Consider the following 25597-nt stretch of genomic DNA (forward strand, 5'->3'; position numbering starts at 1 on the left):
CGTGAGTGTTTTGCGGACCGAGCCCTTCCCAGCAGTGGCCAGGAACATCTCCCTGCGCTGCAGCTGCCCGAAGCGTACCCTGAATCTGCAGACAGCGTCGGGCTGGGGGCATCGAGGGGGAGAGTCCTGGGTGGGTAGAAGGACCCCACAGCTCCGCAAAGAAGCCTGCACTTCTTCCAGTGCTACCGGCCGCCCCGTCCTCCAAGCGCGCCAGTGCCGCCGCTCGTCCCTTGCGGACTTCATACCAGGGAGGCACGAAGTGCTACCCGGAGTCATTACGGGCAGGAGCAGCCTCTGAACCACGGGCTGACTTTTGGGCTTGCTAATTAAACGGAGGCGTTTGTCAGTTGCCACTTCCTGCTGCGAGCGTCACCCAGCAGAAAGTAAAGCTGAGGAAAGCTCTGCCAGGGCCACGAGCGCTGTAGGTGGTACCGATGGGTCTGTGCTCTCCTTGATGCTGGGCACAAGTTACTGCCCGTGAATCAAACCAGCCCTGCTCCTCGGTCACCGGCAGTCAGCGCCCACCTTGGACCTCAGACAGGCCCGGATCTCACCTGACAAAGAGGTAGTTTTGTTGTCCCTGGTTTTGCAGATGGGGAAGACAAATTAAAATGGAAGTATTTGCTACATTAGGGATGCCAGAGCTAGGCAAGATGCCAAGTTTCTGACTTTTCACAGTACTTAGCAGTGGCCTGCTCTTTGCTACGACCAAAGCATGGCTTCACTTAGTGCCTGAGTGCTTAGCAAGGTAGTGAATTAGGCCCATTACAATAATTCACACACGTTTAGCGACAGCTTGTTAAAAAAAGAATCACTTCAGTCACAGGGCAAGTGGCCGTAGTGCAGTGGTAGGTGGCAGCATGAGAGAGAAAATGAATTGGTCTGCGGGAGCCACTGAAATTCTGAAACAATTATTGGGGCAGGATTACTGGCAAAGAATTACAGAATATGACATCTAGATGGGTAGAAGGAGAGGCCTAGGGAATTTTTAGGATTTTCTGGTTTTTTACTCATAAAAGTGCTATTATTTTTATTTTATTTTATGAGTTTTTAACTAATTGGGGTCCTTCCTTCGTGAATCCAAAGAAGAGGTCACAATTCCCACCTCTCAGTATGTTGACAGACTTTATGCTCCTTTCCATTTTCTTCTCTTAAGCAGTTGTATTGATATGGAAGGGTCTGTTCACGCCTCTTCTGCTCTGTCTCTCTCAGTGTGATTACCAGCCCCAGAGACAGGCTGGGGAGCTGCTCTGGGGCCAGTCCAACCCTTCGAGTGTTGCTGGAGAAGGTGCTTTCTGCAGTTGCTCTGAGCTCCTGTTGATGCTGATGATGGCACTGCCACTGCGTATGCTCCCAGGCACTGCTGCAGGCAAGCTGCCTCTCTGCTGTATTTTTCTGGCAAGTCATTTACATGCCACTCTGGCATTGCCTTTCCTAGATGATACTTCTGGGCAACAATTGCAGAGCAGGTACGTCCACTTAACGCCTTACTGCATTCAGGCATCTAGCCGGAGTTGGTGATCTGGGGTAGATCTCACTCTGACCTAGAGCACACTAAGAAACACTTTAGGGAGCAGCTCCTGGTGGAGAAGTTGTGTTCCCTCCTCAAGATCCATCTTCCTTTCTTGCAGTTGAGTATTCTATACCATATCTTCTCATCTGGTTTCTTTCTCTTAGCTTAATCCGCAGTGTTCCAAGTATGCACTAGCATCCAGATTTCTTTGACAGTTGGAAAGTAGAATTATTCCTGCAAGTATTTGCTTACTCATTCACAGAAATGCAAAAATAAATTTGGGTACCAACAAAATAAATAATTGCAGCTGCATCTGGACTGAATGAAGGTAGAAATTTAAAAAAAAATTTAAAAGGAACATAAAAATTATGTCTCTTTTTATTTCTTTGAGATTGAGGGAGGTGGGGAAAAGATGTCTTTTCCCCTCATCATTCTTTCAGGTGTTTGGAATAATTTCCAGCTTGGAAGATTTCTTTATTTCTGCTGGAATCTTTAACAAAACATTCCCTGGGTTTGCTCCAAAGCTTCAGCTGTGCTGGTCAGATCCCAACCAAAGACTGGTTAAAAGGCACCCAGTGCTGAAAGGGAAGTACTTCTTCCTCCTACCATACCCACACTTGAAATTCTGTTGTATCTCATCACGGCTGCTAATTGGAGCTGGAATACTGATGGGGAAATGTTGTTTAATTATTTAGTATTACAGAGGCCTATGGAAATCTGCATGTTTTTGTGCTGTAGGTATAACGATAAAGAGCTTTAATGTCATAGGATGGTAGTGATGTGTACTGTGAACCTGACTGATTACAACTACCTGCTTGCTATTGTTTGGGTTGGAGTTTCTTTTGCTTCTTTTTTTTTTTTTTTTTTTAAATTTCCTCTCCCTTTTCTTGCTGGTATTCACTGCATGAGTTGTTCTTTGTTTTAGTGGAACAGTAAGAATTGCATAAGCTTAAAATAAGTGCTGTACTTAATTCTTGCAGAGGAAAATGTTATTGGGCTGAGCTCCTGTCTGCTACTGCTAACTTTGAGCGCTACTCAAAGTATCCTTACTGCCAGAACAGTTGGCACCTTATTAAAAGCCTTTGCAGAGAGGCCAAAACTCACAGGGGCTAGAGCCTGTTCTTGAGTAAATTGGAATAGTTTTTAATGACTCAGGCAGATGCAGGTGATCTGTGACAGCTGAGAACCTGGGCCTGCTATACCTAGAAAGCCAGTATCTCTCACTCCTAGTCATGTTCCTCCAGGTCGGAGTAAGGTGAGCTGTCCAGCAGAGACAGGGCACATCTGAACTGCTTTGCTTGGTATTTTGAACTCTGCTGTTAAGGAGAGAAAGGAGCTTGGTTTGTCTCAGCAACACAGCAGTAACTTTTCTAACTGGGCTGTAACGAGTCTAGAACGAAGCACTGACTTACACTGCAGTCTGCTGCCCGCCACCTGCTGTCCTGGGGGCATTTGAAGCTGACCAGTGGAGGTGTGAGGCTATGAAGCTTGGCACAGTTGTTATCTGTTAGCTGTTTGATGAGACAAAAGATGTGTGCATTGCAGAGATGTCTGGTTTTAGTAAATAATTTTGTGGGACATACACTCAGTCCCACAGATGAGATGTCTTTGCACTGTGGGATATTGTTGAGTTTCTGGTGGTGTACACTGCTCTCTTCCTGACTTGATGGGTAAGATCAGCCGTGTCTCAGAAGTGATTCATTACTTGGGGCTTGAGCAAGATATTATGTAGTGTGTGTTGTGTGGGCCATGCATGGAAATGTTGCTGTACATGGGAGGAACACTCTGTGTTCTGTCATAGAAAAGAATTTATACTCAAGGAATCCAGTTTCCTGTGCATTTTAGATATATCCAAAAGTAAAGGACTAAAAACAGGTTTTTGCTTGTTGTTTTAAACCTAAGTAGGCAAACAGTTAATAGCTGGCATTAGGTGAGGGAAGGAGATGTGCATGTTGGTTTTAAGACAGCATACTAATACACCAGGCCTGTGATTCTTTTGCAGGTACTCTACTGTTTTTTCTACCGCAGATTGCTTTATGGAAAAACCCTCTAATTTAAGTAGCATTGTGCTTCATATCAAGCCTTATAAAGTAGTACCAGAAAAGGCTGAGGTTGTTCTGAATTGAGTTAAATTTCTCATAAAATGTACTAGAAAATCAAGTTTAAGACTGTGCTTCACTTTGGCAAAATTCTGTTTAATTAAAGAATTTTAATCTTTCTCTTTCTGAGTTTTAGAATTAATGACTATATGATGGAGGTTGGAAAATACTGTACTTATTGAAAAAGCAGTATTTTAGATTTGTGTTGACAGAACATCAACTTTCTAACATAGATTCCCATCAGCTGAATGAGAGAAAATTAATTAGGGAAAAGTGCTTATGTTGGGGCAGGGCTTTTTTTGAAAATGAAGTATTTTAGGTTTTTTTACTTTCAAAATATTGCTTGATCTTGGAATAATTTCAAAATCCTCAGAAATAGGACATTAGAAATCAAAAGAATAAATGAGTGCAAGAGAAAAGCTTTAATCACCTAAATAATTTAAAAGTCTTGGGTTCTGCTCTGAAAAGTATGGTATCCTGGTATGCTTGAAAAGCTTTCTTGTTCAGCATATAGTGCATGTAGGGTCAGGTTGTGGGCTTGTAATGATCTCCACACCTAGGAGCCATGGTCACCCACCAGCATTCCACTCCACTATGTGCTGCAGACAGAGAACAAAAAATATGTTTTCTGGCCTCAAAACACCTACATACATAATACAATCCATATGTGACTATTTTTCAAAAGTGGTTTAGAAAAGCTTATTTTATTAGGATGAAGTTTGATGCTAAGCAAATACAAACTTTCATGCCAAATGAAGAAATATAATTTGTCAAGCTAAACTTTTTATAACTCTTTTCACAATTTTTTTGATGCATCTTATGTATTTGTTGACTATAAAAGAATTTGCCAAGAAAATGAAAGGCATAAAATTCCTCTGCTCTCATGGATTTGCTTTTCTTTTTCTTCTGTCTCCTGAAGCTGTAGGAGGTGTTTCCTGACATGCTTTGCTTTCAGGGCACCTCTGGAGCAATGTGATACAAGTGACTCAGCTAAGCAAACTGGGTTTGTATGAACATAAGAAGCCCCTACAGTATGAAGCTGTAACTGGGAATTACGAAAAGAGCCATCTAAGGAGCTCAGTGTATTATTTACATACATAATTCACTATATGAAGCCATGAAATATAATTTCCAGTTATGCTGCAAAACTGAAAAACTCCCTTTCCAAACCTTACTGCGTCCCAACATCTTGGACAGATTGCATACACTTTTAAGACATGAATAGGTATCTCATGCCCAGTTCTGGCAAAATAGTCCCTTTTACTTTTTTCTTGCTGTGATGAAAGGCAGCTTGTTGTGTGACCACCTGTGTTCCAGGGTGTTACCTGTGGGAGGTTCTGTGCTACACCTGTGGAGCACACAGTGTCAGTCTGGCAGGTAGGGTAGGTAATGGGAAGTCAAGAGATGTAGGCATTTTCCTGACTCTGCCACTTATGTCTGTGGTGAAACAAAAAGAAGAGTAAGAGAGGCAGGAAAGCTATTTTAGGTATTTTATTATGTAAGGAGATTTGCAAGGCTTTTATTTTGGTTTGTTTTGTTGTGGGTTGGTTTGGGTTTGGTTTTTTTTTTTTACTATCCCATTGCCCTCCTTTCAAAATTGAAATCTTATCTGTTCTTTTTGCTTTTTCTGGAAATAACCACATATAAACAGAATACCAGATAAAAAAAATGTCGCTTTGCAGGAATGAAAGAGCTGAAGCTTTTTTTTTGGTCTGAGACAGCAACTTAGAATTTCTGCATTTTATACTTGAAATCCAGTGTCACAAAAAATGGCTGCTATGTTACAGGAAAGAAAGAACTCTGTTAAACGGTTGTACTGCTGCAGCATCAGTTGCTTCACTTCCCAGAGAGAATACTAATGCAGGTAGGAAGAAAGAAAACTCTTCCTCACTGCTATTTTTCATTGAGATGGTCTTTCTGTCAAGAAGAAGAGCTATAAGAGGCAGAAGTTCACCACCACCACCACCCCTCCGACCTTCATCCTTTACCTTGTTTCACTCACACCAATTTCCTCTTGACTCCATTTCCCCACCTGTAAAACTGCAGCAAGGAGCAGAGTTTTCAAAGGAATAATTTTGGCATAAATCCTTAAGGCTGATAGGGTACCAAACTTCTTGTGAAAAAAGTGATTTATAAGAGGAGTTGAGAGTTCAGCTTAATCTGGAAAGATAAAACATACTTTTTTCAGCTTCCACATACTTTGTGTCTGTGTGCTTGAATACATCCATTTTGAAATTTCTAAATGCTTTTAATAGGGAAGGCCTTTTAACTTCTGTAAGTCTCACCTCGCTCCTCCGCATGCCACACAACAAAAAAAAAAAAGGAAAAGGATATTTCCAATGAATAAGCCAAGTTTTCACTGTCATGGACAAAAAAATGTTTAAAGGCAGACAAAGAATCGTTTAACCAGTTGTCGTTTCCTAAAAGAACTGCTGGTTGACCTATATAATATTTTTACTATATACATAAATGCAAACTGATAGTTAAGTGCTTTGGTAAGAAAGGTGGATTTGTGCACATACTTCTCTTTTTTGCTGAACTTAGATTCAGACCTGAATTCTGCAGGGGCTTGCCAGATGCTTGACTTTGTTTTCAGTGGATCTATTCAGGGTGTATTATGTGAAGCACAAACAACAAGAGACTCGAGCCAGGTGAGCCTTGCTAAAAGACCCAGAAATAATTTATATATACCTCTTTCCCCTGTTAAAGGACTTTCTAGTTAGTGAGCATATTAGAATGCTAAACTTTATGGACTTGAGAATTAAAAATACAATAATAATAAAATACAAAAATAGTCTATTTTTCAAATCTGTATGGTTACCAAAAATGTACTCTTTCAAAAATTGCCAAAAAAAAATCACTTCTGGGAAACTACACACACAAGCCTAGGGCCAAATCTTTTTTCTTGATATTTCCAACAACTGCTCTGTTTTGCTTCGTCCGTTTCCTTGTCAGAATTATCCTGTTTATCTTGTTTGGCTAAGGGCAGTTGGATATTTATTCATTGATCTCTCCTTTCTTGCATTATCTTGAATTCTAATTAGAGTTTTTCAAGTCCTATTACTTTACTCTCCAAACATACCTACAACAGACATCAATCTTCCATTTGTGTAGAGCTGTTCAGAACCATGAAAGAGCTGTCATCTTACATTCTGGGACTAACCACACTGCCCAGCAGTTCTCTACTAGCTGCTTTCATTGGCAGTTTGATTGAATGATTTTTTTCCCCTGTCACAAGTACCATGTGATTCAAAGTGCCTGGAAAAGTGTTAAGTCACTTGATGTTAGGAGAGATTCTGTAAATAGGACTGGGAGCAGTCCTCTAGGTGTTTGTAATTAATCAGGCACCAAACGCTTGGAGCTTTTGGATGCACTTGTAAAAAGTCTAAAAATGTAAACAGTTTTCTTTCCCCTCCCCAGGAAGTCTTAATGCACTAAAGACGTAAGCAAAGAAGTTAAATTGCAAGTGATCAAATCAGTTACACTTCAGATCAGACTGTGGCAGGGCTTTTTGGTTCTCAACCAGACGGGACTAGACTTCTTGTGAAGGAGGTGCTATTATTTCTTGTCAGAGTTTCAAAAGGAACATAGGAATTCATAGTAAAAAAATTACTTTTTTTTTTTTTTTAAATATACTAGAACACTTGGAGGAAAGAATCCTTGGGAGCTGATGTCACTAAAAGTTATCAGACACACTAAAAAAATCATCTTAGCCATTTAATATTCTTCTGATCTGGCAAAAGAGAGTACATAAATGGATAGGATATTCTCCTATGCTGCGAGACAAAGAAGAAACCCTCCTTTTTAATATAGTTAAATTCTTGGATTCAGAGTTTATGGATTCTTTTGGCTATGCCTTTCTTATAGGCTGAAGTTTTTACATTAAGAAAGCTATGATGTAAAAACATACAAGGAACAAAGTATAGTGGTTTTTATCTTGATGTAATTAGTAATTGAGATAAATCCAGATGAGGGCACAGGCTGTCTGGAGGCAGAAATCATTTTCATATCCTGTGGAGATAGGACAACTTGTTTAGAAAGCCTTCTGTGCATTAGGAGGGGAGGTGACTGCTGTAATCAGGTGTAACAAAACCGCCTTCCCAGGTGAAAAAAATCACCATAACCAAATGTGATTTGTTTGTTTCTAATTTAGAGAAGTACTTTGTAAAACCAAGTACTTTTATAGTGTAGTCTTTCCAATCAAATTATTAGTTTGATCTAGAGTTCAGATCCCTCTTGCTTTGAGTATATTGCCACCAGCTTATGTAAAAGCTTTGAAAACCCATTCAGTACTTGGACCTGCGTATTTTAATAGGGCAAATTCCACCTGAAACCACCTTGAAGAGAATTATTGATGCTGGTGTGAATAAACATATTTTGTCTTAACTTCAGTGTTGAAAATGCTTATAATAAGACACATCTTGGTATAAAGACATGTCATGTTAGCAACACTAACAGGATTCCGTAGGCTCACTGGAGCTCTTGGTCAGCAAATCCCATACATTACAATGATTGCAAGATAAAATTTGTCACTGGAATGCTAATAGTGAGTAAGGAAGTGGAGTTTATAAATTCTTCTTTTCAACAGATGCAAAATGATCTAAAGATATTTTGAAAGTTGCTAGAAGAATGCACAGTCAAGCAAATGAACTCTTGCTAGTTTCCAAGTCTTGCTAAATGTAACATTCTTCCAAGAATCTGGGTAGCAGCTAAATACATCTAACTTTCCCAAAAAAAAGAAAAAAAAACAACCCATAAAAAGTGAGTGGAAGGAGGCTGGTGGTGTTTCAGGAATCAGAAAAGAAAAGGTGGTGTTGTCTGCCTACTCACTGGAGGCATTCAAACCGGCACCTCCAGAGGTGCAGCCTCTTGGCCATGAGGCTGCAGCCTGTTTGTGTGAGACCTGCACCTATCCTGCTGAGGCTGTTAAACAATTCAGGAAACAATTAGATTAAGACAAGGAGCCAAAATTAGCCGTCTGCTCAGGAGGATGGGGGTGGGTGGTTGACTTGGCTTTGCCATGCTCTCAGACTACTCTTGTGTTTTTTAGCCTAGCTACCCAAACACTCCTTTAGGACTAGCTAGAGTGCAGCTACCCTGTCCTTCCTCGTGTTCAGCCTGTCCTATGAGCCACTAGATGACAAATTTGTGTTCATTTCTTGATTGCCTTCTCTGGTGTCATTAGAGCTTTGATTCTTTTGCCGTAACTTTTACAGACACCTTTTTTTTTTAATTAAACTGTCTATGTCTGCTGTGGTATTTTGTGCAATGCCTGGTCCTGTAGACATATGTGAGATGAGCCATTGCCAGGCTTGCTCCCTCAGGGAATATAGGGGAAGAATTGCCAAGTTTGTGGATTCAGGCTGGGTTTAGGACGCATATAGATATAGAGCTGTGCAGGTTCACCGAGTCTCAAACAGTCCTAGGTGTATACAGAAGTAGGAGCTCAGTCACCTGGGGTGCATGATTACAAGAAAACATAGTTGTGTATAGCCTTTAGGTGCCTAAGGAATCAGGAAAGAGAGGCAAGGTTTGAGGAGCCTGTTCTTGGGCTTTGGTATTTGTGTTGGACACAAATCCAGCTGTGGATACTTAGGCCTTTACTGGAGCCAGCACTTAACTTCTTTGCAACTTTTGACCCATCTTTTAATTGGAAATCATTCCCAGTTTTGTAAACCTCCAGATCAAGAACGTCCAGATGCACAACAAAATAGACACGAAGTGTTTTTAACAAGCAGCTGATACTTTAGGAGAGATTTATGAAGGCCTTATCTTCAAGTTTGTGGATGGTTCTTGTTCTTTTAAAGGCTTAGAGATTGCTGCTGAGAATGTAAGAACACAGCAGAAAATAGCCAATATGACTAGAAGTTAGAAAATAGCCTCAACTACTAAAGCAGAAAATAATTAATGTATTTTTAACTGAAAGAAATGTGTATCATTATGGCGCACATTGCTTGCCTACTGGATAACTTCGCACTCAAGAGAGTCCATGAAAACGGTATCTTCCAAGATACCATAACTTCAGAGCAGTAACCATCAGAAAGGCTGCAGCAAAGCTGGAGACACTGTGGGATTAGCAGGATGAAGCTATAAAGAATCAGAAGCAGGACATACTTTTCTGCTTTTTTAACTGTGGACACATATGTTACCCACGCATGCACAGAGTCCTGTGGCTGCTCAGTCATAGGGTTTGGGAATTCAACCAATAGCCAGGGTCTATGCATAAACTATGACAGCCATGCTGTCATTGTTATAACAATGCCTTGGAAAGAATTTACTTAAATCCTATTTTTTTATTTGATCAATGGTTTATGCAGCATTAAAAATAGGTTTCTTCAGTTGCCGTAACACAGCTTTCAAGCCCATAAATCTTACAGCCATTGCACTATCCATTGGAATCAAAGTTTTGCAATTCTCTTAGTCACTGCAGCGTTGTTTAAAGAAAGGGAAAAAATAACCAATGGTGAAGTATGAGTGCTTCTCTGGATGGCCTAACTTGCTCTTTCATACGTCTGTTTTGTCCATTTAGAAATATAAAATGTCACAGTGTGGTATTTTGTATTTCCAGTGTAGAAAGGTGTTCTCTATCAAGTTGAAGAATCAGAACCACATTTCCCCATACAGGCTACCCCACTTGAATTTCAGCCACTTTTAGAAGACTTGGGGCATTGGAATATAGATACTGCACTGAAAGAACTGCTAGGGTTTGGGGTTTTTTTTGTTTCTCAGAATAAAGAATTAAAAGCTGTCAAGACTGAATTCAGCGTCAAAGCCATATGCACCTTCTGTGATCTAGCAAATATGCCCAGACCCAAAAATCCCTGTCATCGGTAATGGAGATCTTTGGTGGTTCCCAGGAAAGTAACATTGTCATATGGTGGTTAGGTTAGGAACAAAGATCTGGAGTAAAAGGAGTCTGTTTATACATTTAATGGTCTCTAACTTAATGACACAGGTTAGGGAATGAGGGAAAGTTTGAGACTAGTAACAAATAGCACATTATTTTTCTCTGTGCTTCCTTCTTTGTCTCACTCAGCTTACCATGAAATTCAGCCACTGACACCCACCACTGTTTTTCTAGAAGAGAGTAGGATAAAGAAATGAAGTGATTAAATGTAAAAGACAACCATGCATTGCATTAGGAGCTGCATTCTGTGTGTTTTGGTAACAGGAACTACAGAAGAAAATTAAAAAGAGGTGTTTCAGGTCTACCTAATCTTTAAAGTCTGAAGCCATTCTCAATTCCTATCATCTCTACCTCTGCCCCACATACAAATACTGACCTCATTAATAAAATAGGATTTTTTTTAAAGCTCTTTTAGTTCCAATTGATAATGCTACTCTCATGACACTTGTATTTAATGTTTGTTACGCTCTCATGTGTTGAACACATGGTTTGCAGCTCTCCCAACCATCAGGATTCATGTAATCACAGCAAAGCAGTCAGCATCATAAATAAAGCAAACATGACAACTGAAACTGCGTATTTCCTTCTCCTGGTAAACTAGGACGATGAACTGGAGCTCAATGCCTTTCTTCACTCAACAGCAAAAGGCTTGAGCATGGTAGACCTGGACCATGAGTGCACTCGGAAAATGGTTCATTTGACCTTTTCATTGTCTTGTATTTGAAAATCTTGGCCTATTTCCCAATCCTGTGGTAGTCAGCCACATTTGTGAGTGATAGGGACCTTTATGATGGCAATTCCACATCCTTTGCTTACATTTCTTTTTAGTTTTTATTTAGTTTGCATGTAAGCAAGTCATTGTCAGTGGCCTTCATGGTTGGAGTCTGCCATTGACCCTAGGCCCGATAAACTGGCAGACCTTTTAAGGGACACAGTAATTCTGTATTTTAAAAGTACACTTCTTATTTGAGATAGTTCCTGAATATTATTCTTTTTAAAGAGTATTGAAGGTAATTGCATGCCTTCAAACAAAACTGAATTTTTAAGTGTACGCATATGTATCCATATGGCAATGGAGTCCATGTGTTCTGTTGGGTTTTTGTTGTTGCTGTCTTTTCTTTAGGGCATATTGGATTGCCATCCTATTTGTGTCAAGCATGGCAGAAATATAATTTAATCAAATTGTCCATTAGCCTGAAATGTTGGATTCAGGTGTCTCAAAATTGGAGATAATGTCCTCTCCCTGACAGCCTTGATAGCTTCTGGCTTGGATGGCGAGCTGCCTTTAATCCTACAGATAGTGACACTTGGCTAATAAAATAGTGGACATACTCATGTCCCTTGTGGATCATGTGGAAGTGTACTTTCCTTGGACATTTTAAATTTTCGTGGGGTTGTGGTAGCATCTTCTGAATCTCCCTACCTTGCCCTTCTCCCTCCCTAAGTCTGAGTGTGTGACTTCGAAATCTGAAAAGTTGTCTTTAGGCTCTTTGTCCTACAGATCCAAGTGTTGTCTATTTGCGTGTCAAAAAATAAGTAATTGCATAAAAATTATATCACATTACAAGTAATAGAGCATTACAGATGAGGTGAGAACTGGTTTAGTGAGCTTACCAGCAAACAGGCCAGAAGATTCCAAGTTTGTTTTGGGTTGATGTTGTTATAGGCTTTTTCCAAAAAATTTAAATGTTCAAAAATTAGTTTTTTGTACACCATGAAAATGAAAAAAAAGCCTTTTCAACACTTCCTTAGAGCTACTGTTTAGAGGTCTGATTTGAAGGCAAGTCTCCTCTTCATTGTCAAAAAGCTACTTGTCTTCTTCCCCAACTACTGACATTTGGAAACAAAGGGGCTTGAGTGTTACTCTGTCGACAACAAAGCCAAAAATTTAATTGACTTGGTAGTCATCTTTCTGCCTGTGCCCTTCCTCAGTTTAACAGATGAAGACAGGCTTCATCACATTTTGATAAAACAAGCTTCAGGTCAGCTTTACTTGCAGTCCTGTAAGTGACTCTTGGGACTCTGACATCAGAGAACTAGTACCCAGTTTCTTTGGATTGCTCCTGAGCTGCTGAATAGATAGCAGTGTGGTTTTATTGCATTTGGTGAATGCAAATGTGCCCATAATTAGAAGCATATCACTATTTCCCCTCCTTAGCAGTTCACTAAGCATTTTTATATTACTTTCTTCTGTGGGTTAACATCTTTATATTCTTTACTAATGAGTTTATTATCAGACTGTATTATCTTCTAAAAAGTGTATTAGCGTGTGTGTGTATGCACATGCACCCTCAGAGTAAGTTTTGTGTCACAACTCAAATACTCTAATCAGTTACACAGTGCTTTTTTTAAACTAGAGTCATAAATATTTCTTTACCAGACAAAACCAATGTTTCAGGGCAATACACTTTATTTTGTATAGCTTCCTTTAAGCACATTGTGTCTCTAATGCATTAAAGGTAATTAACACACTTGCAAATTTTAAAATACTCTAAAAGATTTTAATTTGATGAAAATCCTAAATAACAGTATCAATATACATGCTCCTTAATTCACATGCATCATAAAGGTAAAAGGGCAATTACACCTGTGCAGCTGTTTACATTCTTGTAAATACTGGTTTGGTGAACTCTGAGTGAGTGGGATAGTTGGTATCTTTGTTCATTGATTCTGAGAGACCAGCACTCTGATGATTCTTTTTAAAAAACTACATATACATATTTGGACTGTTGTTGGAGCAGTAGGAGGGACAAGGATTTTTGCTTGATTTTTCTTTTTTTTTTTTTAATCAATATGGGACTAGCCAGTCCCAATACAGAAAGACAGTTCTACTATGAAACTGAAATTAGAATAATGAATATCATTATCATGGTGCAATAGCCATATTTTATTAAAATTTCACAGTAGTACTGCTGAGTCTTCCTGATGAAACACTCAAGCTGCCTGATGAACTCAGCAGACAGCTGCTCACCACCACGCGCTTGACTTGTTCCAGCAGACAGTTCCTGTAAGACTCATCATTGTTTTGTGCAGTTTAAAGATTTTTTTTTTTCTTTTCCTGCATTTAAGGACATAACCAGGTCTGAATTCTGATATTTTTCCTTTGTCTGCACTGTGCAGATCTGTCATACACAGGAGGGCAGCCTCTCTGGCCCGATGCAGTCCACAGGCAGCCTGCCAGGTGTCCCTGTTCTGGCCAGTTTGCAGTGCTGGATTTCACATCCCCACACAGGGTTGTAGTGACCTGAAGTGCTTCACAAAATTACATATGGGATTACTGATACTATTAAACAAGCAATGCTTCTTTGCCCCTCCCTTTTCAAGCCCCCTATTTACTGCACACACCTCCTTTTATTATGCACTGGTCCTTAATGAGAGCTTAAAAAAGTAAGTTGCCGTCACGGTTGTTTCATTTTTGTGAATAAAATGGATTTTACTGGAGCTATAAGGACAGAATGTAGCTCAGATTACTTTAGAAGTATTGATAAAACAGTCAAGTGTCTGAAGAAACATGCAATTTCTTAGGAATGGCAATCTAGCCTCCAAACACCTCGAAGCTTTGTAGCTACACCAGTGGCTGGCAGCAGGGTTAGATGGAAGGAATGACCATTTGACACACTCTGAGCCACTGGGCATCAGTAGGTTTTAACACCAGATTTATGCACAGATGTATGGACTCTTTCTTGGTTCTGGAGCAACCTTTGTAATTTTGCAGCTTTCAATACCTGTGTGAAGACTAAGCAGCAGTGCAGAGAAAAAGAGTAAGCTTAAGACTCAGAGAATACAAGTTCTGTCCCATGAACAGCTAGATTGCTCCCATCCTGTTCCAGCCACTGGAAGCCAAGGGAGCTCTGTGATTCATAGAAATTCCTCATTTTTGTGTCATGTGTGAGTATAAACCCCACCTCATGACATACTATTCAGTTTTCTTTTCAAGATTTGTTTAAAAAAGGAAATATGATGAAAGACACAACAGTCCATTCCAAAATGTTAAGAATTTTTCAATCTACCCCTAAATGGCATGAGAGGGCCAATTCTCTATATACATAATTTATTACAGATTACTCAGTGGTGGGACAAAAAAAGCAAATGCCATTGACAGTCATATATGTGCCATCCTGTCAACTTTCATTTTATGTAGCTAGAAACTTTAGTTTCTTACTGTTTTTTTCTTTTTTCTAAGAGGTCGTCATTATTTTACTGTGTCTTTCTATAGGATGGGAAAGGAAACTATTTTTTTTCCTATTGATTTGTAATATTATCTGTAAGCTAATGCTGTTTTCCATAATTCCAACGCTCCATTCACATGGCTTGAAAGATTCAGGTATATTCTCATCATTCAGAAAAGGAGAACCCTGGAATATAAAGTTCTTCAGTCTCCTAGGGGCAAGAAGGCAATTTAAGCTTCCCAGAACAACTTCAAGAGCAATGATAGCTACCTGTGTTATTAGAGTAGCATAGGTTTTCAGAAGATCAACTGTAATGACCTTCATATCCTGGATTTAGATTCAGAGGTTGTTGACACTACCTTATTAACACAGTCAAATGTCTCCATCTTCACTTATAATATGCCCCAGAAGCATAATTTAACAACACTATAATGCACAAATGCTTCAGTTACTAAGACAAAGAACAGCAGGGGAGATTAATTTTCACATAACAGTTCCATTGATAAGGAAGATGTTCAAGTGTTCAGGAAAGCTGTGGGTGTGGAATGATTAAAACTAACAGAAAAATAGTCCAATGAATAGGGTCAAAAAGCAGTTCTTTCCTTTTTAAATTTGCACCGCAATAACAGAGACAAATGAGCCTCTGAAATATTTTGGAAAATGTCACTTTGCAAACCTTGTAGATTGCTTAAGTGTTTATTAAAATGGACCAAAAGCCAAAATTCTCTGCGTAAAATAAATACTTTGTCTTTGCTAAGTAACAATATTTGTGAGCAAAACATAAAACTATAACTTTCATGTGTCAAACATAGTAACATTTAAGATGAAATGTTGGAGTCAGACTTGGCATTTTTTTTCATCTTCCTATTTACAAGCTTCTCATTAAGACCATTTACCTCACATTAGCTATCAAAATGACTAACATTTTTAAAGTTTGCTCCATGACTAAAATAAAAACAACAGAAATGTCCTTTTACTGTAACTTAACAAAAAGCAGAACTGTATTTTTATCATCTAGGAGAACATACTGTTATAAATACAGCTGTTTTTCATCTACAATTATATAAATAATAAGCATGCTGCCATTCACAAGGATTTTAGTAGATGATTATATATAAGCAATATCATGGTCTAGAAGAGGATGGCATGAGTTTTTATCTTTCCTTTTTATTGTACTTATTTAGGATCTTTGTCTTCATCTGAAAATTGTGGAACAGACTTCTTTGCTACAACATTATCCAGTCGCTGTCCTTGCAGATACGGGTTCACACTCTGCAAAAGTTAAAAATTATTTAAACTTATTAGAAACAGGGAAACAGATAAAAGGTAACTAGGATTAGTGAACATATTTATGTATTTTTTATCTGTCAGACATTTGCAGACTTGAGAAAAAAAATTGCTTCCAGGGATTAAATCTAAAAGTCAGTCAGTGTTTTGTTTCTAATATTTTTTTTTGAGCAATAATTTTATTCAACCCACTGAAAGGAATACAAGTGAACTAGCAAGAATATAAAACAATCTGAATTAAACACTACCTTTTTGCTCTACTCGTTCTTTTCTCAGTTCAGCAGAGAAGCAGCAGCAGTTCTAACTCCCGAATTCTTGAGGCAGGACAGAACTTGCTAGAGAAGTACAGGTAAGCTTCAGCTTAAATCACTAGTCCCTGATGTACATAGTGCTGGGATACAGATTAGAGACCACAATACTATTTTGACCAAAGCCTCTTCTTCACCCTGTCTCCTCTCCAGGAAACCCCTCCTTGCTTCCTCTCTTGATGCTGAGATAAAAGACTGCTGGCAAAGAATCAGAGCCAAACAAGGTTTTGGCATAGAAAATAGCTCTCGTACCACTGCCAGAACAAGGGAATGCTGGAAAGAAGATTCCTGGAGAGGGTTTAACTTCACTTTGCACCATGCAGGCAGTACAATGTGAGGCTGAAGATGAACAGATCCTGTCTCAAAACTGCTTGGAGATCGTAGATGGAGTACCATAGAGAGCATATACTTGAATTTTATCTATACCAATGGGATAAAATGTATTTACTGTATTTGGAAGTGGCAAGCAGTTTAGTGGAGCTTCAGTATTAAGTATCATTTACACCTGCTTTCTGGTCTGTTACAGTGTCAGTGTAAGCAAAATTCAAGTATATATTGTCTCCTTCACACAGATACAGACAAAAATTCTAGTGTGAAGATGCTAATGAAAATTGTTTGCCTAAGGACAAACTTTGGAGGAATGCGAATTTTCCAGTATCTCCTGATTCTTGTCAGGCTGACTGCATCACAGAAATTACTTTCCTTAAGACATTTTTGTGCTTCTTTCACCAAAACTTAAGAAATTAAAAAAAAAAAAAAAAAGGCATTCAGAATGGGCGTATTTATTTTTCAGCTATCCCAAGTATTTGTCGAATCCCTGGAAAATATTTGGGGTTTATCTGTCTTCAAGTTTAAGGCCTTGGGTTTCTCCAGATTTGTGGGTGCTATTATTAATACTTAATCATAGCACAGAGCAGCCCTTTCGCTTACTTCTGTTGGGTTTTGGGTGTTTTGCCTGCTGCAAGCAAAAACATAAAAATATTAAGAACCAGAAATGAATGTGGAAAAATCTTTGAAAATAAACTAACTGCAATGCTTTAAATTGTTAGAAATAAGACATATGTAAATGATTTGCTTTTGTTTGTTTAAAGAATTCTGTTTAATGTTAATTTAGTCAAATTCAACTGTTGCATAAACTTCTAGGAATTATTTGAAGATTCCTAGGAAGATTCATTGGTCCTTTTTTTGGAATGGTACTTGCTTGCTACTTTTTTAAATAAAGTAGAAGAGAATGAGACTACATAAAATTTTTAATCCTTCTTAACCATCAAAGGAAAGCACAAAATATTATGTAAAATACTTTGGCTGATTTGACTAAAATATGTTTAATCCTGTGCAGCTGTGCAGAATTCGAGTAATGAAAGTTCCCGAGCACCTTCATGCACAGCTCCGAGCCCACAGCAACTCAGTGATCACAGAAGTAGTCTTGACACTTCTGGAACGGGCTGTCTGCAAGCGTAGAATTTTAAAAATAGGAGAATTGTTCATTAAAATTAGACGTCACTGTAAACCTCCTTTTCTTGCACTGCAAATGCTGCAAGGAAACTAGCACAGCAGCAGATGGTGAATACATGCCTCTGCTATATGCACTGATTATGTGTATGTATGCTTGCACATGTGCTTAGATAGGTACATATATGAATATACACACATGCTTAGAGTATGTGGTTTTCTGGACTCCAGTAGTGCCTCTGTGACTGTGTCACTATAGCCCTGTATATAACAGGGTTACTGCGTACACTGTTACACAGGACTTGTTGTAACCTCAAATGGGGACATTCAAATGCAGAAGATCAGTCTGTTCCCAGATCCCAAAACTCTGTGTGTGCAGAAAGGCATGGAGGAGTGGCAGGGAGCAAAAAAGGCAGGAAGGGAATTTTTCTTGAAAAAGACACTCCACTGCCAGCAGCTCTAGGTTAACCTTCTGCTGATAAAGTGAAAATTCTGAATTGTTTGTTAAAGCATTAGTAATCATTGCAGTATTACTCTAAAATAATTTGAATTCTAATGAATTTAGCATTAAGTAACATGTCGCTGCTAGAAGAATAAATCTGCTGTAAGGCAATTCACCTTCAAAATTCTGGGCTACCCCTGGCCATGTAGCTGTCAAGTGTTTCCAGTTAGTACTTCTTTTGTATCCAATAATGTCTGTCAGCTCACAGACAAAGTGTTCTATTTTTTTTTCTTCATGTATATTTTGCATGAATTCCACTTTAACATGCTGTTCTAGCTATCAATAAATACTCTGCTGAACTATTTCCAGAGTAAATTCTACTTACTTAAAAATTAAAGTCAGGTGCCTACCCTTTTTTCCTTTTCAACTAACAAACTCAAAAATCAAATGTAAGCACGAGGCAGATGCTAAGCTTAGGTCAGATCATTAGCTTATGGTCGAAGCATCAACTGCCAATGATGTCTGAATCAGGAATAAATCAACTCATCTTCTCCCTTTCTAGCAAAGACTTAAATTTTGAGAGTTAAATAAATAAATCATCTTCACTTATACATGTTATTTTAAATTATACTTACTTCATCTACAATATAAATGGTGCTGCATATTTTGAGAAGCTACTTTCTGGCAGAGAGCTAGACTTTTCCTTTTTGTAAAAATAATATACCAGCAGCAAAACTAAAGATGTAGACCCTGCCACAGTGAAAGTGATTTTTTTTTTTCATACAAGAAAGGCTGACACTACCAAAAAAGAGAGATTAGTGAGGCAGACTGTGCAGAAACTCTCTGTGTGGACTGCCTTCCTTGTTACAGGAGCAGAACAATGAGAACGCATCCATCTTTGTCTTTCAAGCAAGTGGGGCACAGAGATTGGAGTTTCATCCGAGGTAGATCAGCTAAAGAACCACCTCTAGTGTTATTTACACCCAAAACCATATTCACATGCATAATAGTGGTAATTAAATTTACTAATATTTTTAGTAGGAAATTTCAAATGCTGTTCTAGAGATACTTACATAATTTTAAATGGTTTTAAGCAAATAGGATCAATTTTAAAACACAGATAATATGAAGTTTTATAGTGTTCTACACTTAAGGGCATCTTCTGAAAGTAAGAGGCTATTTAGAGAAATAAATCTTGTACCTAGTGTTCAGTCCTGAAGCTGGCTATAGTAGTTTATCACAGAGAGTCCCTGACTTAACACATAATCTAAAGTATAATATGAATGCATTAGACTAACTCTTCATTTCAGGAATATAATTTTAATTTTTATTAGGTCTCTAGATTATATAGGGGCTATAAAATATTCTGATAGTTACCCTCTTTCTTCTTTTTGGACCACCATTGATTTTCTCAAAGAGTAAACTCTTGCTCTGTAAGGGAAACAAAACCAACACAGCCATCAAATCCATTACACTCTTCTTTTAAAATACTGCTTTTGCTGTTAAATATTAGCAAGTCTAGAGGAGTGTGTAGTATTACAGGAGAAATAAACCACAAATAGGTATTTGTATATTCCTGCTAACATTTACAGTTCTTCAGGAGCAGTCACAGCCTTATCAATAATTTAAAAGCCAGTAATTTTCCACTAAGTTATCCCCCCTGTTTAGGCAGGAAGTGTTTCAAGTATGTGCTGATACAGTCTGGATGTTCCCGTCATGTGATACATGGTATAAATACATATATATATATATAGATTTTTTTTTTTTTGGTTTTTTTTGGTTTTTTTCAGAAGGAAAAAGAAAAACAAGAATGTGAGGGATAGGTAGCAGGAGTCCTGCCTCTGGTATATCTTTCTATATGTTTGAGGTGGCACAAGAATAGGAGCAAAAAATATTTGCTTTACAAGGGATTTTCTAATTTCTTTTAAATACAGAAATAGGCGTCATTCCTACTGTTTTGTTGTCTTTGCTTATTCCCTTCCAGATATCAACACTTCCCAGTGCAAAGTTCTGCTGAAAGGAGTTCAGCGCCAACTCTTCCTTTGTTTAAGTAGTGCCCTCTATAAAGTTTCTAAAAACCATTTGGTCTATAACATTTTTAATGGCAGACCTTTTAAAAACTGCCAGAAACATCTTGGCAGAAGAGAAAGTTATGATGAGAAAAGAAAAAAGAAAAAAAAACCAACACCAAAAACCCCCTCTGACCATAGTTTACATAAGTGCATCCACATATTGTTGTATTTCTTATAAGTAGTGAATTCTAATAAAGTCTGGAATAACACACACATGTTCAACACATTGTGTTTCAATTCTGTGTTATGAAGAAAACCAAAACCAAACCCTAACCTGAAAATGGAAGGAGAGAAGAATTACATGTATAAAAGCAGAAGACTATATAAACAAGGCCATTAATTCTGCTATAAACAACTGACCGAACATTGATTATATAAATAGAAAGTGTAATTCTAGCACGAGACAAATTCACCAAACACTTCTAACTTTCTCTGCAGCCTTGATATGAGAAAAAACAAACATTTTCAAGTGTTACAATGAAATCTGCCAAAATTGTATGTTTTGTACTTCTTGTGTTCATTAAACTTCAAATTCACAAGGCCTATCTCTTGTCCAACCTCAGTTATTTTGTCTGAGTTGTTCCAAAAGGGAACAGAGATGAAGCTGGCCAAGGGGGACATTCTTGGCTAATCATTTATGCGAGCTCACTTCAGGAAAACCTAAATGTAACATTTTAAAGAAACTCAAGGATGCTTGAATTATTCTCCTTGGGAAACAAAGCACCACCAAAGCCTCTCTTTGTAAAAACTATTCGACCTTACACTTTCATGAGAGGAAAAGGGGTGCTTCTGAAATAAAAAGAACTCCATGGACTACTGGAGCTACTATTTCTGTCATTCTGAAAAATTCCTTACAATTGAACTGTTCCTGCTCAAAGAAATTATATTTTGTTTAGTCTGCTTGGGAATGTTTTAAGACCCTAAGTACTACTGTAGCATTATGTGGAGTACAAAGCAAGTATGGTTATGGAGCATGAGCTAAGAACATATTTGTATGATAATAGCAATCCTGAAAATTTGTTCCACTGCGTAACAACCTGACCTCATCAGCCACCAAAATTTGCCCATGAAGTGTTCATCCTTCACTGAGAGGTTGTTAGGAATGAAGGCACAGAGTTTCTTCAGTTAAAGATACACCTCTTGTAGAGACATGCTGCATGTGATTTGCTACTTTTCCCTCACTCCTGGAGCTTCCTTTGCATCCCCTTGGCTACTTGGATTAGAGGACTGCAGGTTGGGATTTGGGTGGAAAAATATTGGAACTTAAAATGCTTACAACCAAGAAAATATATAAGTGGTTTTTAGATTTGGTTGTAAATTGTAAATTATCTTTGTGCGAGTCTTTCTGGATGCCAACAACACTTCTTCAAACCATCTAAAGGGCCAATTTACAAGATGCAAGAAAGGCACACTCAGAAAGTATCTGTGTCCTGTAAGGAAAAGTTTGAACTGGGGAAAAAACCCTGAAATCTTAGAAACTGTAGTTGTACATATGGATAGAAAACTCCAAAAGTCACTCGTCCTGCTATTTCCACTGTCCTCTCTATGTTTTCCACATATGAGGAGAAGGGAGGAGAGTATAAGCCGTGGGTCTCACTCTGTAAACAGAGTCTGTTACTGAGACTTACCACAGGTCAGCATATTGATATATGGGGGAGTTTTCCCAAAGACAGAAAAATTCTTCCTCTTACTTCCCACTCCTAACCCAGTATATATTTATTATGATTTAGATATTTGTATCTGCAGACATATTAGCAGTATTTACACATAATATTTAGCATCTACATACCCGTACACTTTGCTGCATGAGACAGCTTCTAGACTTGCTTGACCCTTATAAAATGTGTCTGTTGTTCACAGGATACTGCAGAGGTCCCACAGCTTTGCAAGCATGACTGTCACCAAAACAAGCCAACCAACCTGTTTCTGTCCCATTAGGACAAGCTGGTCCTTTTTTTCTGACCTGCTTATATAATTTGGGTTTTTCTGTGGTTACACTAAGGAGTACATGTTGGTTCTTGGAAAGGACAAGTCACTGGGAACTGCAACACTTCCTCAACCACACAGTGGTAGGAAAAGGCTGGGGAGAAGCTCCCCCATGAGCTGGGAGCACATGCCAACTTCCACAGGTCCAGGACATGCCAGCTGCAAGGGCTGCAGCTGGTGGTGACAGCCTAGTGCCCACACAGCTGACAGGAGCTGGTGGAAACACAGTCTGTAAGCACACAGCTGTCACAGCCCCTGGGCATCTGGTCCTGGGCTCTTCGACAGGGGAAGCAGGAACAAACTGCTGTGGACAGTGGGAATTTTAGGGGCTGGGGGCAGTGGGAGGATGAGGATGCACACAGTTACCTGCTGGGCAGCCCACAGCCAGCTGTGGTCATTTACAACTTAATGCAGACAACAGTGAGTGCCCTAAAAGGTCTGATCTACTTTAGCTCTCCTTTATAAGGTCTCAAACAGCTGATTTTTAGAGCACTTACCTTATTTTTCCAAATAATTAAAAATAACAAAGCCAGCCACAAAAAGATACCACTGTATTTATATTTTTACCATGTAGTAACATGTAATTAGGAGATGGTTGGGGCTGTTCTCCTGGATCTCGGCAGAACATTTGCTCATGCAAACGACCAGCTGTTTCATATCTAATTAAAAAGATCTGGGGTTGGCTAAGCTGCAGCTAGATAGGATTGCTGTTTACTACCTAAGATTGTTTTAATCCATACATGAGCAGCTTTTTTCCCTGAATTAGTAGTGATGGATGGAGATACAAAAAAAGTCCAGGATTCACTAATGATTCAGTATCATTTATTAAATATATACGTTGCTGATGACAACACAGTATGTATGCTTGATTCTGAAATATTGCTATAGGCCAAAGATTTACAGAAGTGCTTTTGTAGTCTTCAGAATGGTATTATGAAAATAAAGTACTTATGAATAATAAGAAAACTAACAGCCTTATCTGGCATAAATAAGAAAGTTCACCATCTGGTGTTTTTTAAATGAAAACCTTTGATGGTAATTACTTAGAGTGCAACAAGTTTCCAAAATTTGGATTTTTGGCATGATTCTCTCCAGAAATTTAGCACTCACATAAGTAATTAAGACTATAAATCTTAAACTGGTTTGATGATGAAGATGAATCATTGTCTCAAAATTACAGCAGGAGAAGAGACTGCCAAACATGTCCATTTATCGATATATGCTTACAGAACACTGGTTTAGTGCAATCTTAAGTGAAGTGTTATAACAATGTAAAATGAGATTTCATTATTTGCTCTACAAGCATAAATTATGATCACTGTTACTGTTTTCCTGGCGCCTGAAAATGGATTTGGGATTGGACATTTTAACTGATGTAATCCAAGATTAAGTGGCAGAGCTTTCGTTGGAGCCTCTAGCTTGCAGAAACAGTCTAGCTGCAGTTATTAAAGTCCTTGTATGCTCAGAGCAAGATTTTTGCCCTTAGTGTAGCTCACTGTGTTTATTATATGTGATGTGTCAGATAGGTTTCCAATATAATACAGTGCATAACCTGACTAGAGGAAGAAGCAGCATCAAGTCCTCCAAAATCCTTAAGGCAGAAAGGATTCCTTAAAGCAAGTTGTCTGACCGTTGATTTTTTTTAAGATGTTTTAAGCTGCTGCACTCCATCTATTTGTGTTTTCTTTCTATTTTTTATCTAAGTAGCTGAACAATGAATAGTCACTGAACCTGGATATTCTTTGAGATTAGGGCCATTTTATGTTTAGAAATCTTGTCCTAAGATCTGCACTAATTTTGGCTACATGTTCACTCTAGTTTGAAATGTGGTTTTTTGCATTTATTAAGCACATACATAGCTATCATGCTTTGGGACAGGTAATAGAACAAGGATTTCTACTTTCGGTTTTCCTGGGCTGTTCGTCAAGCACAAGCACTATTTCTATTTTTCGGGGCAAGTTCACCTTTTTTGAGAAATTTTCCTTAGAGTGGTAATTTTTCCAGCATTAAGGACAATATTGTCCTCATGGTTTCATAGCATCCCACACAGCAGACAATACCCAGTTCCACATGCAACAAAAATAAGCAAGAAGCACGTACTCACCCACTTGCCCATGTTGGGATAGTCATGCTCTGGATCAAAAAGGTGTTGGCGGGGTATTTTCTAGACACCCATCATCAACTGCAAAGGAAAGCACTGAGTGCTTAGTAGCTTTGAAACACACAATATGTGCCACATTAGTCAGCAAACTTCTTCAATGCAATCATGCAATTAAAAAAAAAAACCAAACAACTGGATGACTAGAAAATACCAGGTTTTTTTTTCTTTGGAAATGAGTTTGTCAGAATGTATTTATTAAAACAAACAAACAAACAAACCCTCACAACTTAATGAAACTTCAAAACCGAAGAAATTTCTTTTCCAAGCTGTTCCCCTCCTTCATGTTTTGTTTTAATTATTGCACTTGATTTTTCCTAGAACTGCATCCTGTTCTGATTCAAAAGGGATATTCTTTTCTTTTTTAAACACTCACAGGTAGTTTTAAAAATTGGCAAGGCAGTCCTTTTGAAGGTCATGGTAAAACAGTGCTGTGAGCAAAGACAGAATTTCTTTCACTGTGTAGCTCTTCCTGGAGCTCCATTTCTGGTTTGCTACTTTGTTCAAATTGGCTGAAAATCATTTCTGCATCATAAGATCTCATAAAAATACTATGTAGCAGAAGTTTTATGATGAAGACATTTCTGTAGATTGTAACTAATCTGATTGGTCCAGAAACCTCCTTTGACCACAATGGATGGTTTTGTAGACAGTGTCACATCAAGATAATATCCTTTTAAAAATAAACTTTTTTTTTTTCTTTTTTTTTTTTACCAAAATAAGTCATCTTTAGCTCAAACAAAGTTTCAGCAACTTGAGCCAGAGTAGCTTTTTGGATGGAGTCTGCTCCTGGAGCTTTCACTGCTTTGCCAGCATGTGGAGCTTGCAGTCCAAGTTCCTCTTAAACATACCCAAGGAGATCCTACCAGCCAGGGCATGACACTGGGCATTCAAACAGCTACATCTGCCAGAACACAGGCACTCCAGAGCACACACCTGTGGACTTTGCCTTCTGTCCTTGTGTGTCATCATGTAAAAAAATTTGCAGATGGATTATCTTTTTCCCTTAGATGTGGGAAACAGTAAAGACTTGACTTAAAATTGAGTTGATTCAATGACCTGAGGAGGTTATTCTGAGTCCAACAGATCCAGCTTTCTCTCCTTTCTCCTTGGGATGGGGAAAAAATAAAATTGCCAATAGAAAATAGGGGAAAACTCTTCATACTGGCTAAGTAACTCAGAAACTATTAAAACACTTAGAAAT

At 38.4% G+C, this 25597-nt stretch overlaps 1 protein-coding gene and 1 long non-coding RNA gene across 2 annotated transcripts in view; one reads left to right on the top strand and one right to left on the bottom strand.

Moving 5' to 3' along the window:
- The first annotated feature begins 8 nt into the window (after positions 1 to 8).
- On the top strand, positions 9 to 17520 carry LOC108448565. Its single transcript, XR_001864501.1, has 3 exons — positions 9 to 565; positions 16252 to 16324; positions 16437 to 17520. It is a non-coding gene; the product is annotated as an uncharacterized LOC108448565 (long non-coding RNA).
- SCG5 (secretogranin V) overlaps positions 12912 to 25597 on the bottom strand; it is a 30136-nt gene continuing 17450 nt past the window's right edge. Inside the window, 4 exon segments of the mRNA XM_017742194.1 lie at positions 12912 to 15960; positions 19555 to 19608; positions 24340 to 24388; positions 24390 to 24417. Of these exon segments, the coding sequence (XP_017597683.1) occupies positions 15865 to 15960; positions 19555 to 19608; positions 24340 to 24388; positions 24390 to 24417 (227 nt within the window). The 3' untranslated portion in view covers positions 12912 to 15864.

This window comes from Corvus brachyrhynchos, unplaced genomic scaffold, assembly GCF_000691975.1.
Source record: "Corvus brachyrhynchos isolate BGI_N302 unplaced genomic scaffold, ASM69197v1 scaffold115, whole genome shotgun sequence".
NCBI lineage: Eukaryota > Metazoa > Chordata > Aves > Passeriformes > Corvidae > Corvus > Corvus brachyrhynchos.